Here is a 19,107-nt window from a genome sequence, read left to right as displayed (position 1 = left end):
TTTAACCCCCAATTCCAACCCTTGATGCTGAGTGCCAAGCAGGGAGGTAATGGGTCCCATTTTTATAGTCTTTGGTATGACTCGGCCGGGGTTTGAACCCTACCGATCTCAGGGCGGACACTCTAACCACTAGGCCACTGAGACATCCAAACACAAAGTTAGTATATGTGGCCTGACAACAAAATAATCGGTGGACCATCAGAATGACTAAATGGACTCTTCGTGAACAGAGAAGACCAAGAGGACGACAAAAAACAAGATGGAGATATGACCATTACACAAGACATAGGCCTCACTTGGCAGAGACTATGTTTAGAGTCTAGGGAGGGGTTCCTCAAACGGCGAAATTTCCCTTATGAAGGTGATGATGTGATTTTTGTCACATTGTCATTTTGGGGGTTATTGTTCGTAGAATTTTGAGGAAACAATTGTTTTATTTAATTTTGGAATAAGGCTGTAACAACGAAAAAGTGAAGCGCTGTGAATACTTTCCGGATGCACTGTATATCATCCATTGACGATTATGCGTTCAAACCTTCCAGTTGGTTGGATTTCTTGTCCATTCTTCAGCCATTTAACATCAACGTCTGGATTCGCCACCTCAACAGCTAATTTCTTTTTATGTCCTTTTGTCACTTGGTAGGCAGGATCCAGCTTCTTGAGGAAAGCTGGATTCAAGGACATCACATTTGGTAAGTTGCAGCCATATGAAGCGGCGTTTACGGCAAACTCTGCACCCACCTGCACTCTTCTTCTCCCCTGTCTTCATCTTCTTCAGTCTTTTCAGCATGCCCCTCAGGTCTGTAATGCCGTGCTGAAAAGCAATCTTCTCATATTCCGATGCTGGGGCGTGGCTGAGAAGAGCCCAAATGTCCGACTCGGATTCAGAGTTGACCTGCACGGCTCTGAAATATAGAAAGAGTGGAAGAAGCACATTTTAATGCACATTTGCATTACTGTTCATTATCTTGCATCTTTAAAGTTAAAGTTAAAGTCCCAACAATAGTCACACACACACACACACACACACACACTAGGTGTGGTGAAATTATCCTCTGCATTTGACCCATCCCCATGTTCACCCCCTGGGAGGTGAGGGGAGCAGTGAGCAGCAGCGGTGGCCACGCTTGGCAATCACTTGGTGATTCCAACCCTTGATACTGAGTGCCAAACAGGGAGGTAATGGGTCCCATTTTTATAGTCTTTGGTATGACTTGGCCGGGGTTTGAACTCGCGACCTTCCAGTCTCAGGGCGGACACTCTAACCACAAGACCACTGAGCAGGTCTTTAGTAGGGTATTGCAATTTTGCTCTCTTTAGCTCACTGCCAGGATCAAATACATATGTCAGACCTGATTATCTCCTACATTTGAAGACCACGCTTTGTGTTATTATTAGTTATTAGTCTTTTCTTCAATGTGCCATGTGCCCACAAAAATGTAGCTATAGGCTGCAAATAAATGGTGAATGGGTTATACTTGTATAGCGCTTTTCTACCGTCAAGGTATTCAAAGCGCTTTGACTCTATTTCCACATTCACCCATTCACACACACATTCACACACTGATGGCGGGAGCTGCCATGCAAGGCCCTAACCACGACCCATCAGGAGCAAGGGTGAAGTGCCTTGCTCAAGGACACAACAGACATGACTAGGGTAGCAGAAGCTGTAGATCGAACCAGGAACCCTCGAGTTCCTGGCACCAACCGAGCCACACCGTCCCCCATAGCCCTCGGTCCGCACTTTGCACATTCCTGCTTTTCATACTGTAGCACTCTTTGAGCAACCACAACCACATCTCGCATTTACTGTTTGGCTTGTCAGCTTCATTTGTTGTCAGCGAACGATGGGAATTAAAAAGGGAAGGGATGTGTTATTGCAGCTGGAACTAATCGTCGTGTTACAACTACAACTCAGCTTTATTGCAAATGTAGATCAAAGAAGGCGTTTGCAAAGCTGAACGAGTTTGCATGTTCTCCCCTTGGGTTCTCTACGGGTACTCCAGCTTCCTCCCACCCTCAAAGACATGCACCTGGGAATAGGTTGATAGGCAACACTAAAATTGGCCATAATTTGTTTTACGGTGAAATCCTGGCAACCGCAGCTGCAAGTATTTTACCGTAAATTATATATATATTTTTGTAAATAGGTTAACATAATATCATCATTTTAAGTTACCATAAGCAAAAAACAGTTGTCAACTGTAGTATTTACAGATTCAACACCAACATACCGTAATGTCCCATACATCGTGACTGTATTTTGTTTACAGTTGAATTCCTGGCAACCACAACCGCTGGTATTTTACTGTAAATTGTGCGGATTTTTTTTATTTTTATAGTGTGTATATTAAATGACAAAACACAAAAATATAGCGCTATTTAGTGTAACGATTGTTATCACGCGAAAGAGTCCTTTAAAGGCCTACTGAAACCCACTACTACCGACCACGCAGTCTGATAGTTTATATATCAATGATGAAATCTTAACATTGCAACACATGCCAATACGGCCGGGTTAGCTTACTAAAGTGCAATTTTAAATATTGCGCGAAATATCCTGCTGAAAACGTCTCGGTATGATGACGTCAGCGCGTGACGTCACGGATTGTAAAGGACATTTTGGGACAGCATGGTGGCCAGCTATTAAGTCGTCTGTTTTCATCGCAAAATTCCACAGTATTCTGGACATCTGTGTTGGTGAATCTTTTGCAATTTGTTCAAAGAACAATGGAAACAGCAAAGAAGAAAGCTGTAGGTGGGAAGCGGTGTATTGCGGCCAACTGCAGCAACACAAACACAGCCGGTGTTTCATTGTTTACATTCCCGGAAGATGACAGTCAAGCTTTACCATTGGCCTGTGGAGAACTGGGACAACAGAGACTCTTACCAGGAGGACTTTGAGTTGGATGCGCAGACGCGGTACCGTGAGTACGCATGCAGCTGCGGCTTCCAAACATTTGATCGCTTGCCCGTACGTGCGTGTCGCTATGTGCATGTTACGTACGTAACTTTGGGGACTTTGGGGAAATATATGTGATGTATGAACTTTGGAGAGGTGAACAGTACTTTGGGCGGTGGGATTGAGTGTGTTGTGCAGGTGTTTGAGTTGCGACATATGTATTTGATCCTGGCAGTGACCAAAAGTTGCAAACTTTATCGTCGATGTTCTCTACTAAATCCTTTCAGCAAAAATATGGCAATATCGCGAAATTATCAAGTATGACACATAGAATGGACCTGCTATCCCCGTTTAAATAAGAAAATCGCATTTCAGTAGGCCTTTAATGCGCAATTACATTTCCGGAGTGTTTGGATTCATAGGCACTAGTTCCAAAGGGGAGCATGTCTCGCCAAAACACCGGGTCTCAGGATGATAAAAAAAGAATGACAAATTCTGATATGTGAGAAGTTTACTTCCGTGTGTGAGATACTGATTTATAGTAAAGTGTGTGACTGAAAAAAGTTACTGTGGATTTTCTGTTTCTTGAATGTTTCTTCAACTCAGAATCTGGTCAGGGTGTAAGTTATTGAACTGTCTCAAATAATAAAATACATATGCAACCATGATTTAACTGCAGTCAGCAGTTCCTTACCGATTTGAGGGTTTTATGAAACTGCTGCTCATTCAGAGGTAGAACCAAGCAGCAAATAAGCAAAACAGAGGTTAAAAAACAGCATGTCAAAAGCAACTTAAAGCAATTTCAACTGCATTTATTATTAGTGATTTGATCTGAAAATAAATCATGAAATCAAATAAAATCCAATTAGAGGATGATTAGTAGCGGTGGTTATTGCATTCTGACTTTCTATGTGTAGTTTGTTCTGGTTATTGTAAATAAGTACGGCTATCGGAACATCCATAATTGTCTGTAATTATGAGTGTATGTTATGTTTGCAGTCTGTTTGTGCACAACCTTTTCAACAGTGATGTGAAAAAGAGGTGAGTGATGTTCCTTCGTCAAGGTTTTGTAGTCAGTTCACGTTATTCATGCCTGTGTTTCAACCACATTAGTTTGGGGGAGTCCATGGTGATTAGTGTAGTTTGAAGAGTTTGCTTACTCTCTGTGGATGTAAAAGAAACACAGAGAATTATTATTATCAATTTCAAAATGAAATGGTGAAATGAACTTTTGTTTCTTGACTACCTCTTCCTTAACAACGTGCTGAAGTCCAGTTCTCCGGAGTCTTCTTTGCCATCGGCGCTACTGCAGAAATGTCAGCCACCGTGAATTTAATTAAACATTCATTAGTGTTAGACAGACAATCTGGACATAATTCCAATATGTTTTACGGTATACACAAAATGTTTCATTTATCAGGCATGTATATGAACATATATATGAACGTTGGTGCCGATTGAGTTATCTTAGCATAGAGACAGGAATTGAGTGCATGAAAGTCAATTTTGTCTCTATAAATAACCCTTATTCATCAAATTTAATATATTGTTAAATACAATGATTATATATATATATATATATATATATATATATATATATATATATATATATATATATATATATATATATATATATACATATATATATATATATATATATATATATATATATATATACATATATATATATACTGTATTTATATATATATATATATATATATATATATATATATATATATATATATATATATATATATATATATATACTGTATTTATATATATATATATATATATATATATATATATATATATATATATATATACATATGTGTGTGTGTGTGTGTGTGTGTACAGTAGGGAAATATGTATTTGAGCTTCTTGCTGATGGTCTCGTTGCCTATTTCAGTCTTGAGCAGGTCTCGACTCTTTTGTTTTGCCCATGTTTTGGTGGTTTGCAGGGAATCAAAAACATATTTACATCAACCAAATACAAATGTATTTGTAACTTTTTAAAATATGTTTTTCTACATTATGGACCTGATCTACTAAGTCGTTAAATAGCATGTGTAGACTATAAAATTGAATGTATTGCATTTTGTGGGCGTGTTACGGATGATCTATTAGTGAAGTGAAGTGATTTACATTTATATAGTGCTTTTTCTCAAGTGACTCAAAGTGCTTTACATTGTGAAACCCAATATCTAAGTTACATTTAAACCAGTGTGGGTGGCACTGGGAGCAAATGGGTAAAGTGACTTGCCCAAGGACACAGCGGCAGTGACTAGGATGGCGGAAGCGGGGATTAAACCTGCAACCCTCAAGTTGCTGGCACGGCCGCTCTACCAACCGAGCTATACCGCCCCAAGACCGCGTGACCAATTGATAACAAGAGCAAAATAATTAAATGCAGTTTTTGCATGTATACCAGCTGTCAACCATGGAAAACATTACATTTTTTCCAAATTTATGACATCAACCTGTATCGTTTCGTCATGTTGTTGACATGCAGCACACACATATAGTATGTAATTCCTTATCTAGGCTATACTTACTTTTAGCACAAAGAAGATGCACTCTGGGAGGAGGTGCGGTGTTGTGATGGTGCGTCTGGATCACTCCAGCCGCAGAAAAATGCATATTTCAATATAATTTTTCATATAGGAGATATATTTAATAATATATTTTCTATATGAAAAAAATAACGCCATAAAATAAAAAAAACACCAAAACAAATCCATCCATCCATCCATCCATCCATCCATCCATCTTCATCCGCTTATCCGAGGTCGGGTCGCGGGGGCAGCAGCCTAAGCAGGGAAGCCCAGACTTCCCTCTCCCCAGCCACTTCGTCCAGCTCCTCCCGGAGGATCCCGAGGCGATCCCAGGCCAGTCGGGAGACATAGTCTTCCCAACGTGTCCTGGGTCTTCCCTGTGGCCTCCTACCGGTCGGACGTGCCCTAAACACCTCCCGAGGGAGGCGTTCGGGTGGCATCCTGACCAGATGCCCGAACCACCTCATCTGGCTCCTCTCGATGTGGAGGAGCAGCGGTTTTACTTTGAGCTCCCCCCGGATGACAGAGCTTCTCACCCTATCTCTAAGGGAGAGCCCCGCCACCCGGCGGAGGAAACTCATTTCGGCCGCTTGTACCCTTGATCTTGTCCTTTCGGTCATGACCCAAAGCTCATGACCATAGGTGAGGATGGGAACGTAGATCGACCGGTAAATTGAGAGCTTTGCCTTCCGGCTCAGCTTCTTCTTCACCACAACGGATCGATACAGCGTCCGCATTACTGAAGACGCCGCACCGATCCGCCTGTCGATTTCATGATCCACTCTTCCCTCACTCGTGAACAAGACTCCGAGGTACTTGAACTCCTCCACTTGGGGCAAGATCTCCTCCCCAACCCGGAGATGGCACTCCACCCTTTTCCGGTCGAGAACCATGGACTCGGACATGGAGGTGCTGATTCCCATCCCAGTCGCTTCACACTCGGCTGCGAACCGATCCAGTGAGAGCTGCAGATCTTGGCCAGATGAAGCCATCAGGACCACATCATCTGCAAATAGCAGAGACCTAATCCTGCAGCCACCAAACCAGATACCCTCAACGCCTTGACTGCGCCTAGAAATTCTGTCCATAAAGGTTATGAACATAATCGGTGACAATGGAAGCCTTGGCGGAGTCCAACCCTCACTGGAAACGTGTCCGACTTACTGCCGGCAATGCGGACCAAGCTAGGACACTGATCATACAGGGAGCGGACCGCCACAATCAGACAGTCCGTTACCCCATACTCTCTGAGCACTCCACACAGGACTTCCCGGGGTACACGGTCGAATGCCTTCTCCAAGTCCACAAAGCACATGTAGACTGGTTGGGCAAACTCCCATGCACCCTCAAGGACCCTGCCGAGAGTATAGAGCTCGTCCACAGTTCCACGACCAGGACGAAAACTACACTGTTCCTCCTAAAACAAATCAATTTAATTTATTTTTATCAGCCCATTAAGTCATCCTGCACCTATAAAATTATAAAATTATATTGCTGAATGGACAATATGTCTAATATTTCTTATTTTTGACAGTCTAAATATATGACACGGACACAGCACAGTCGTCTTTTTTCTCATAGTCGTTTATGCGCAACTATGCCAGTTTGTGCAAACATTTCAATTGTGCTAAATGTAGACGCAAAATAGCGGCCGCACAGCATTTTTAGTCTTGATAAATCACGTTGCGAGTGCGACAGTAAGTGAGTATATTTGCTTCTCCTCCTCCCATAAATGTTGGCATTCTAGTAATCAGCATATAGTCTGCAAATTCATGAAGGCAGAGTCACTAAATAGATTGGCTCACTATATTACTTATTTACAGGGCACAATCCTGGCGCGCACAAGTAGATCAGCTTTGCGTGGGCTATCAACTATGTTTTTATTACAGGCAAACCTTTAGTAGACCAGGCCCTATGTCTCTCTGTTATATCTACCATAGACATTGTGGACTGTTTATATAGAGGCTAAACTTATAAAATCTGCAGGGGATCAAATACTTATTTTCCCCACAGTTATGTTTTTTTAGGCAGCAGGAAGTCCCTCCTTAGCCTTGTTGACTTGAATTTTGGACTACCAATAGTAAGACCAGACACTGTTTTTGTTCATATTCTGTTGTGATGCTGTTGTTTCTGATATTTTTGTCAGATGAGGCTATCCAACCAATGTCTCGCTGTGCTAAACCAAGTCAATCAACACCAATGCGTTAGTGAATGTACCAACACAAGACTTGTGTTGATGTCCTCATGTTGAGGAAAAATGCAAACATTTCCCCAAAATGTTTGCGTGTGCCACGAGGAGCAGCCGAATGAATCCAAGTACCAACACTCATTCTCATCCACTTGAATCAGGAGCATGAAACAACAAGAGGTGTGCATGTCTCCTGCCTGTGATCTCACAACAACTGGAAGGTGATTCTGTGGTTTGTGCGGTGAGGTGACAACACTCGTACATAACTGTGCTTCCTCTGTGTGGTAACCCGGTGGAGGAGCTTGACTACTGAAAGAGTGTCTGAGCACATCCAGCATCAGTCAAAGCTCACTCTGTTGGATCAGTGTGGGTGCAGCTGTCACGGCTGTTTTGAGGGAGTCCCAGAAGCAGAACAGAAAGCACTGATGACCTCCTACTAGACATAGGAGGCACTGTGAGCGTTATGACTAGGGGTGTAAGGGCACATGTACTCGTATCAGAAGTCTTCGGTCATTTTAGTACCAATCGGTACACAGTGAAGGACCCATAACGTGCAGATGACCAACATTCTTTTTATGTATTTTTTCTCGTAACAATGAACTGGAGTCTATTTCCCCGCATACACAGTGTGGATAGAGACATGTAAACTATTATTCCGATCTTTTAATTGCATGTTTTTGTCGCCCTGGTCCAGGATTACTTCAAAACTGCGAGCAAAAAAACAAGCACAAAATAATCGTCATTACCAGACTTCTCTGCTCCTTCATTGTCTCTTCCATAGACAACATTTCTTTAAGCATCTTGAGGAAAACATCAGGAGAAGAGGACGCATAATAGAAAACTGGCTGCTTAACTTGTTTTTCTCTCGTTTTTCTCTCTTTCTACGTTTTTCCGTAGGTTCTAACTCAGTTGTTCCTCCCCTCGAAGGTGCTCCTGATTTACGGGATCGCAATTGGCTTGATTTTTTTAAATTGCTCCCTATTCAAATTCCAACCAAAGTCATAATCCTTAAAATGAACGCCGCATGATACACCCCTTTTGCTTGGTATGTCCCATTTTGTATGAGTTATTATTATGAGCGGTACATACCTTCCTCACAGTGGCGGGCTGTCAGGGCCAGCAAGGCCTTCTCTGCTGGCCCAACATAAATCATGACGATAAATTAATAAAAGTTAATTTTATTTCTATTTTATTCATCATATTCTCTTAATGTCATATTACGCTCTAATGTTGCTGTTTTTAAGTTAGAGCTTTTATCCAATACAAATTCAGCTAGCTAGTTGCCATCGCTGTGTGAATTCTGCCGGAGGACTTCTGAACCAACATTAATGGCGGCTGTGCAGTTTAACGAACGGAGGACATTCAGTTAACAGACAGTTGCAATAGCCGATTAGATCACGAGTTGTTGACAGTTAGGGATGATACTCGAAACCGGTTTTCCCGGTTGTTCGATAAGAAAAGAACCGAGTCCTCGGACTCAAATCCCTTTTTGAGAACCGGTACCCGTTATCGAGACCACTATAGTATAGAAAAAGAGTTGGTTCGTTATTCGAATCCCTCGGAACGAATCCCGTCCCGACCAGAAATGCCCCGTGAGACTTCACAAGAAATGACGTCACGTAGCTCAGTCATTAGGCGCATATAGAAACAATGGACCGGAAAAAGCGCTCCAAGGTGTAATAAAGTTCAAAACAAAAGGTATAATCCAATGAATAAATTAACTGAGAGATTTGAGCATGGTACAAACACATGACGAACACTTTTACGACCAACCGGAAACATAGCAACCAGGCTAGCAACGCACCTCCTTTACGGCAGCTGTCGCAACGTTCTTAAGGCAACCGCAGCACATACATATATATACAACATGATCTCCCTTTTTTAACTTTTGTTTTTCTTTCCTTGTAAACAAAACAAAATCACACTGTCTGTCTAATTATAAATAATGCAGACGAGGCGTGTTGGCTGAGTTCTTGACGTTTACTTTCACAGCGTGCTCATAACCTCATTCTTAGCTGCCGGCTGGCGACATGCAACAACACTTTTCGGGGCTACAGCGCATGCTCGTCACTCCCGTTGCATGCTGGGTAGTGTAGTTGTTATATTCCCTAGCTCATAACATCACATCTTTCCCCCTATAAAGACATAATGTTAACTCAATAAAGTGTATTTCTTTTTTTAGCTTTAACTTTTGATTTTTTAGCATTGTAACCACATTTGCAAACAACTTTTCTCTTCATAGAATTTTCTTTCAATAAAGAAATAAAGTGCAAAAATGTCAAAGCATCATAACAAACAGTTATGTCAAATAGCAGCAGAAGTGCACTTTTTGGAGAGCTGTATTATTTTAAGTTGTGTGCCCAAGGGACTGATTTTATTTAAAACTATATTATTATTTATACACCTATAGTGATCACAGAGACAGGTTGTTTTTGTGTTACTGTATATATTAGTTTTTCTGAAAAATCCCACTTAATACACTTTGGGTAACAACAATCAATATTTATTTATTTTATTGTATTTTTTTAGGGGGGTAACAGTCAATATTTATTTATTTATTAGATTTTATTTTTTTCTTATATAATAAAAGTGAGCTTTTGTGAAACCAAATATTGTGTGTTTTTTTCCATATACAACAACCTGTCTGGACTCGATAAGAGAATCGATAAGGAATCGGTTCGATAAGAGGATTCGATGATAGGCTCGAACTCGATAATTTCTTATCAAACATCATCCCTATTGACAGTAGCCTTACGTTGAACGTGACTGTGATTGGATACTCACTTGTCACTGCCAAGTATCCAATCACTAGTTGTGATTTACGAAAGCAGAAAGTGGCACCGGGGCCATACCCGGCCAGCGGAGAAATCAGCGGTACACACTTTTTTTAACCAACAAAGAAGCAGCGTAAAACGTTGATTAGGTGGCAGATATATATTTGCAAGGTCATTTTCAAGAAGGATATTTAAAGAGAAACTAGATCTTGTGAAACGAGGTCTACCGACCCCGGAAACTAGTTAAGCTGTCCTGGCAGTGAAATGGTTTGCCCGCCACCACTACTCGAATCAACCAACTACGAGCAATACCAATGGCTTATACAGCATCAAATGGCCGTTACAAATTGAGAGTTCAAATGATTTTTTTCCACATTAAATATGTTTGTTACAATTATTTTTGTTTTGACAGTACCACGTCTGATGCGGGTTTATTGATTTTTAAATGTGCCACACTGCAAAAACTGAAATCTAAGTAAGATTAAATATCTCAAATAAGGGTGATATTTGCTTATTTTCTGTCTGATAAGATAATTCTTCTCACTAAGCAGATTTTATGTTAGAGTGTTTTACTTGTTTTAAGTGTTTTGGTCCTAAATGATCTCAGTAAGATATTACAGCTTGTTGCTGAGATTTTATGACCTATATTGAGTAAAACATGCTTGAAACTAGAATATCAACTGTTGCAAAGCTGCGTCGTCAACACTCACAAATATAAAACTACTTTTTTAAAGTAATAATTTCTTACTTCAAGCATGAAAAAAAAAATCATGATGCCGAGCGCATATCATTATGTCAAGATAGTGGCACTAGCATTTACTTCATTTAAGAATATTTTTCAACATGAGAAAAAAGGTCTCATATTTGTTTTCTCTATCAAGAAAAGTGCACTTGTTATTAGTGAGAATATACTTATTTTAAGGTATTTTTGGGTTCATTGAGGTTAGCTAATTTTACTTGTTTTGGAAAGTCTTGACAAGCCAAATTGTCTTGTTCTATTGGCAGATAATTTCGCTCAGTTCTAGTAAAATACCCCTCATTTTTGTATTTTTTTTTTCTTGTTTTTGAACACTGACTTTTTGCAGCGCAAAAAATAGCCCGTTTTGTACATGAGTGACAAATTGAGGTGATTCAATACCCAGTAGTGCGCAAGGGTGTTTCTGTATAGTATTATTCAAGCCGTGATCATGTGGCGACATAAATGATTACATTTTGAGAGGTATTTACTGAGGTCGGACTAAGTGAGACATCACTGAAGGCCAAGGTGGGAAATGCACGGCCTGCCACTGCAACGCATCAACTCCTTTCAATTCTGCACGGAAATATCCTGATTGGGGATGAAGCTATGAAAACACACACTACGAAACATGGAATTGCCTCCAGTCTTCTGTAGGTAACGTCAGCAGGCTGATGCAGATTCGCCCACATTTTGGAGTTCAAGGTGGGCTTTCCAAAATGTGCTGAAACCCGTTACAAAACACGCCTAAAATCACTACTGTGTCTATTTTGGGCAGACTTTTACCTGTAGACATTATTTGTAAAACCAGAACTATGATGGACTGCCAATGTTGTGAGCATTAAAGGGGCCCTTTAAAGTATAGATAAAGATAGTGTAAGATAGTGTATGATGATGATAGTGTACGGAGATGATAGCGTACAATTACACCCCTAGTTAGACCGTATGATGTCATTAAAGAGTTTTCAATTTCACTGTAGCTTTGGATTTAGCTTTCTCATCTGTTCATTCTGGGTTCCGTCAAACACAGATGTGAGACAGTACTATCAGAATGCTTGTTCTGATTTATTTGAAAACAGAGAAAAAAGTGGCCACTCTGGAACCAATCCAGGATCTCCAATCCCAGTCCTTATTTCTCTTATTTTGTGCTTCCTTGGATGCAATATACACATTTACTACCTTGCTGACGGTCCACTTCTCTTCTTATCAGCGTCGCTCCTAACAGGTTAGCATGTCCATGGTTATTCCACATGTAGTGATGTTTTTATATCAAACAGGTACTTTTTTCAGTTGTTCGTGGTCCAAGCTTTCACACAGTTGATTGGCAATGATGGACAGAGTGTCCACGAAGTCTCTACATTTTATAAGAATTATTTGATTACCGCATTTCCAGACAAGACGCTACTTTTTTCCTACGCTTTGTACCCCGCGGCTTATACAACCATGCGGCTAATCTACGGCTTTTTCTTCGCTGACCGCCATCAGGGGGGGCTCTTGCATCTTTCTGTGTAAATATCTCATTTCACAACATACCGTTATACATCTGCAGCTTATAGTCCGATGTGTCTTATATATGTAACAATATTTCTTTCTTTTACAATGTATTGGTTGCGGCTTGAATTACGATACGCTCTATAGTCCCGAATGTACGGTAAATCATTTGTCAAAGCTATTAATCAAATTGCAAGACTGCATCTAAGTGGGTTCCTAAATCAAACATTTCCTTGACCGGTGGATTGGAAGGGATGTCCTAATTAACCAGATATTACTTTTGTGGGCTTTTTTCTATGGACATATGTTATATATATTCTGCATCAAACAAAGATATGGAGCTTTAACGATCTGAAGCAAAACATAATATTTTCTCCATTGATGAGGCTGTGCAAGAGTAATTATGGAAAGAAATGGACTACAGTATGGATATTTCTGCTCTTATAGAGGTATATTAGATAAGACAAAACTCCTAATTTTGAATTAACTGCCATAGCTCTGTCTATCCATTTGCTTTTGTAATATATTTGTTAAATCACAAAAATACTTTTTGGACATGCTGTACTGTAGAGCAGGCATTTTCCAAGAGTGGGACAGTGAAATCATAGAGAGTACCAAATTTTTGCCTGAGGCAAAATTCCATTCTTAGTTCTGACAGGCTGCTAAAGTAAGGAAACAACAGCCAATTGAAACTTGACTGCTTTAAAAAAAGAACATTCTATCTAAATGTGCTCTACCTTTTTTTTAAAATATGGCTCGGTTCACTACCAACAGGAATTTTTGGTTGTGCAGTACGATTTGCTTAGTTTGAGTAAACTTTAAGAAACATACGAATCAAAAGTCCATCAGTGCAATACATCATATGTTTTTCAAAGTGTATTAATTCTTAAAATCATCGATGTATAACCTGCAAAGAAGGATGAATGATTTATCATAAAATAGACTTACAATGTTATCAGTAAGGTAACTTACGTGCGTCTGAAAGCTGCTCTGATGTCAAAGCCTTCGGTGGCACAAACATCTGGAAAGAAAAGTTATTTCAGACACAAAACATTCAGGAAAATGTTAAATCTAAATGTTATATATAAATGTTCATTTTAAAATGATATATCTAAATCTATATATTGCATAAAAATGATACATTTTAAATCTTAATTTAAATATCAAATCTACATGTAAAATTTTTAATCTAAATTTAAATGTTAAATCTAAATGTTCCAATTCAATCCACTTTATTTATATAGCACATTAAAAAAAACAATAGAAGTTTCACACAGTGCTGCACAGAAGTTAAGACAAACATACTAGAAAAGTCAGTTTTATAAAACATTTAACTATAAACAAGTAAATACATAAAATACATCAGAGAAAATAAAATAGACTAAAATCACACAACTCTTCCACGCAGGTTTAAAACCCAAAGAGTAAAAATATGTCTTAAGACTAGGGATGTCCGATAATGGCTTTTTGCCGATATCCGATATTCCGATATTGTCCAACTCGTTAATTACCGATACCGATATCAACCGATATATACAGTCGTGGAATTAACACATTATTATGCCTAATTTGGACAACCAGGTATGGTGAAGATAAGGTACTTTTAAAAAAAATTCATAAAATAAAATAAGATAAATAAATTAAAAACATTTTCTTGAATAAAAAATAAAGTAAAACAATATAAAAACAGTTACATAGAAACTAGTAATTAATGAAAATTAGTAAAATTAACTGTTAAAGGTTAGTACTATTAGTGGACCAGCAGCACGCACAATCATGTGTGCTTACGGACTGTATCCCTTGCAGACTGTATTGATATATTGATATATAATGTAGGAACCAGAATATTAATAACAGAAAGAAACAACCCTTTTGTGTGAATGAGTGTGAATGAGTGTAAATGGGGGAGGAATGTTTTTTGGGTTGGTGCACTAATTGTAAGTGTATCTTTTGTTTTTTATGTTGATTTAATAAAAAATAAAAAAAAATAAAAAAATTTTAAAAAAAAAACGATACCGATAATAAAAAAGACGATACCGATAATTTCCAATATTACATTTTAAGCAGGCCGATATTATCGGACATCTCTACTTAAGACATGATTTAAAACTCATTAAAGAGGGAGCCGTCCGAATAGCAAGAGGGATATTGTTCCAAGGTTTTGGAGCCACAGCAGAAAATGCACGATCACCTCCGGATTTTAAACAGGTTTTTGGGACAAAAAGAAGAAACTGATCAGCTGACCTCAGAGACCTTGTGGGGGTGTACATTTTTAAAAGGTCTGACATATTTTGTGGCGCTAATCCGTTGAGAGATTTAAAAACAAGCAACAATATTTTAAAAGTCATTCTAAAATGAACTGGGAGCCAGTGAAAGGATGCTAAAATGGGGGTAATGTGTAGTAGTCCAAACGTGATGAAATAAAAGCATGGATTACCCGCTCAAAGTCGTTAAAAGATAAAACTGATTTAATTTTTCCAAGATTTGTGACTGTGGGTTTTAAATAAGGCATCAGGGGGTCCAGGTCAAATTTTAATGTTAAACTTTAAATATAAATATAAATGTTCAATCTAAATGTTAAACTTTAAATCTAAATTCAAATGTTGAATCTAAATATGTTGCACATATTAAATATAATTGACATATGATAAACATAAAATGTCAAATCTAATTGTCAAATCTGGAAGAAGAAAAAAAGATAAGCCCACATCTCTAACTGCTGTGCTGTGGAACAGGGAAGAAGATGAACATGTAACATATGAACGGGGAGGACATATTGGCAACCACCACACTTGAACCAATCATTATTGATGACTTCAAACTCAACATACTCTTGCTTTTACCACTGAGTCAACAAGGCCACCGAGGACAAACTGTGAAGACCAGATCTAAAAAAGCATCTGCATGTCAATTAGTAGATACAACTGAACAGGACCGTGACTGCGTTGTTCCCAGCAAATGAATGTGACACAACCATGAAGTAACAGTGCAGCGAAATGACAGATAAACAGATTAAGATACATTTTTCTACAACAACATTTAGATTTATATTCAACAGTTAGATTTATCATTTAGATTTAACATTTATCTTTAACCCTTAGATGCATTTTGACCCCACAAATTGTTATTCTTCACAATCTTTTAAATAGGCTATTTTCATTTTTATTTATCTTTTCATTATTTTTAAGAAATTGCAGTTTTTGTATAACTACCCTACTCTTTCCCACTGAGGTCAAAAATGACCCCAAGCAGTTCCTATGCAATCTTCAATGAACCTTTAATTCGAATTACTAACTCTGACTGTCCCACTTACACATCTGATGTCATCTCTCACATCTGATGCAACTGGCAATTAATCTGGCAGGACAGTCATGTGACTAGTTGTGTTTGGTGGCCATGTTGGCAAGGGGAGCCACATGACTAGTTGTAATTAGACTTAGACTTAGATTTAGACTTCCTTTTTATTGTCATTCAAATTTGATAAGAACGACAGATAAGAACGAAATTTCGTTACATAAGCTCATGGTAGTGCAGGATAAAAAAGCAATAAGGTGCATATATAAATAAATAAATATATATAAATAATATATAAATATGTATATAAAATAAATAAATATATATAAATACATGTAAATAAATAAATAAATAGATAACTGTACAGATAAATATATTGCACTTTTTCACATGCATCCACGTTTATGGATGTATGTTATATTGTCTTTTTTATTCCAGAGAGTTAATCCATTTTAGGGGGTGTTGAGGGGATAATTTAATTATGATGCGTTCAAGAGTCTTACGGCCTGAGGGAAGAAGCTGTTACAGAACCTGGAGGTTCTGCTTCGGAGGCTGCGGAACCTCTTTCTAGAGTCCAGCAGTGAAAACAGTCCTTGGTGGGGGTGGGAGGAGTCTTTGCAGATTTTCTGAGCCCTGGTCAGGCAGCGGCTTTTTGCGATCTCCTGGATAGGAGGAAGAGGAGTCCTGATGATCTTTTCTGCCGTCCTCACCACTCTCTGGAGAGACTTCCAGTCTGAGGCATTGTAGGCTCCAGTCCAGACAGAGTTGCAGTTGGTCAGCAGGCTCTCTATAGTGCCTCAGTATAATGTGGTGAGAATGGGGGGAGGGAGCTGTGCTCTTTTCATCCGACGCAAAAAGTGCATGCGCTGCTGAGCTCTTTTTACAAGAGCTCTGGTGTGTAGGGACCAGGTTATATTGTCAGTTATCTGCACCCCCAGGAACTTGGTGCTGCTCACTATCTCCACCGCTGTGCCGTTGATGAAGAGTGGAGCGTGGCTGGACTGGTGCTTCCTGAAGTCAACGATGATCTCCTTGGTCTTGTTGACATTCAGGACCAGGTTTTTGGTCCTACACCAGTCAACCAGATGTTTCACCTCCTCCCTGTAGTTCATGTCGTTGTTGTCACGGATGAGGCCCACTACTGTTGTGTCGTCCGCATTGGTGGTCCGCATTGGTGGTCCGCATTGGTGGCCGTGTCCGTGTTGGCAAGTGGAGTCAGGTGACTAGTTGTGTTTTGTAGCCATGTTGGCAATAGAGTCACGTGACTAGTTGTGTTTGGTGGCCATGTTGGCAGAAAAGTCATGTGACTAGTTGTGTTTGAGGGCCATTGTAAAAGGTCTCTTTGCTGTGAGGGTTCTCCTGAGTCCGAAAGATCCTTCGTGAGCCCGGTAGACAGTTTGAATACAGTCTTTTATTTAAACACAACAGTCTGGAATTGCTTTTCAGCAGTCTCTTTTAAGCGCGTCGCTCTCGCTCGCTCTCCAGCTCCCAACTCCAACTCTGTGTCTCGTGCCGGCTGCTGCTAATAATGGCGACAGGTGATTAGATAACAAGGCCCAATTGGGCCATCCACACACCTGTCGCTGTCTTCGAGGCCGGTCCTAGCACACCCCGTTCCGTGGCAGGCCCGCAGGCCACGCCCCCCTCCACAGCCATGTTGGCAGGAGAGTCATGTGACTAGTTGTAATTGGAAGTCATGTTGACAGGAGAGTCATGTGACTAGTTGTGTTTGAGGGCCATGTTGGCAGGAGTCAGGTGACTAGTTGTGTTTTGTAGCCATGTTGGCACGAAAGTCATGTGACTAGTTGTGTTTGAGGGCCATGTTGGCAGGAGTTAGGTGACTAGTTGTGTTTTGTAGCCATGTTGGCACGAGAGTCATGTGACTAGTTGTGTTTGAGGGCCATGTTGGCACGAGAGTCACGTGACTAGTTGTGTTTTGTAGCCATGTTGGCAGAAGAGTAATGTGACTAGTTGTGTTATGTAGCCATGTTGGCAGGAGAGTCATGTGACTAGTTGTATTTGGTGGCCATGTTGGCAGGAGAGTCATGTGACTAGTTGTGTTTGGTGGCCATCTTGGCAGGAGAGTCACGTGACTAGTTGTGTTTGGTGGCCATGTTGGCAGAAGAGTCGGGTGACTAGTTGTGTTTGGTGGCCATGTTGGCAGGAGAGTCATGTGACTAGTTGTGTTTGGTGGCCATCTTTGCAGGAGAGTCATGTGACTAGTTGTGTTTGAGGGCCATGTTGGCAGGAGTCAGGTGACTAGTTGTGTTTTGTAGCCATGTTGGCACGAAAGTCATGTGACTAGTTGTGTTTGAGGGCCATGTTGGCAGGAGTTAGGTGACTAGTTGTGTTTTGTAGCCATGTTGGCACGAAAGTCATGTGACTAGTTGTGTTTGAGGGCCATGTTGGCAGGAGTTAGGTGACTAGTTGTGTTTTGTAGCCATGTTGGCACGAGAGTCATGTGACTAGTTGTGTTTGAGGGCCATGTTGGCACGAGAGCCACGTGACTAGTTGTGTTTTGTAGCCATGTTGGCAGAAGAGTCATGTGACTAGTTGTGTTATGTAGCCATGTTGGCAGGAGAGTCATGTGACTAGTTGTATTTGGTGGTCATGTTGGCAGGAGAGTCATGTGACTAGTTGTGTTTGGTGGCCATGTTGGCAGCAAAGTCAGGTGACTAGTTGTGTTTTGTGGCCATGTTGGCAAGGGAGTCACGTGACTAGTTCTGTTTGAATACCATGTTGGCAGGAGAGTCAGGTGACTAGTTGTGATTGAATACTATGTTGGCAGCAGAGTCATGTGACTAGTTGTGTTTGATGACCATGTTGGCAGGAGAGTCACGTGACTAGTTGTGTTTGATGGCCATGTTGGCAGCAGAATCATGTGACTAGTTGTGTTTGATGGCCATATTGGCAAGGGAGTCATATGACTAGTTGTGTTTGGTGGCCATGTTGGCAGGAGAGTCATATGACTAGTTGTGTTTGGTGGCCATGTTGGCAGGAGAGTCATGTGACTAGTTGTGTTTGGTGGCCATGTTGGCAGGAGAGTCACGTGACTAGTTCTGTTTGGTGGCCATGTTAGCAAGGGAGTCATTTGACTAGTTGTGTTTGATGGCCATGTTGGCAACAGAGTCATGTGACTAGTTATGTTTGATGGCCATGTTGGCAGGACA

General features: G+C 40.2%; 1 protein-coding gene across 1 annotated transcript in view; it reads right to left on the bottom strand.

The window, feature by feature from the left end:
• LOC133616161 (myosin-binding protein C, cardiac-type-like) overlaps positions 1 to 19,107 on the bottom strand; it is a 100,231-nt gene that overhangs the window by 57,138 nt on the left and 23,986 nt on the right. Inside the window, exons 8-12 of the mRNA XM_061975303.2 lie at positions 13,616 to 13,664; positions 4,146 to 4,208; positions 3,597 to 3,620; positions 742 to 905; positions 536 to 668 (exon numbers count right to left, since the gene is read on the bottom strand). Coding sequence (XP_061831287.2) covers positions 536 to 668; positions 742 to 905; positions 3,597 to 3,620; positions 4,146 to 4,208; positions 13,616 to 13,664 — 433 coding nt within the window. The remainder of the gene's footprint in view (positions 1 to 535; positions 669 to 741; positions 906 to 3,596; positions 3,621 to 4,145; positions 4,209 to 13,615; positions 13,665 to 19,107) is intronic.

This window comes from Nerophis lumbriciformis, linkage group LG15 (assembly GCF_033978685.3).
Source record: "Nerophis lumbriciformis linkage group LG15, RoL_Nlum_v2.1, whole genome shotgun sequence".
Lineage (NCBI taxonomy): Eukaryota > Metazoa > Chordata > Actinopteri > Syngnathiformes > Syngnathidae > Nerophis > Nerophis lumbriciformis.
Note: the sequence above shows the minus strand (reverse complement) of the source record. Positions and strands in the feature narration are given on the sequence as shown.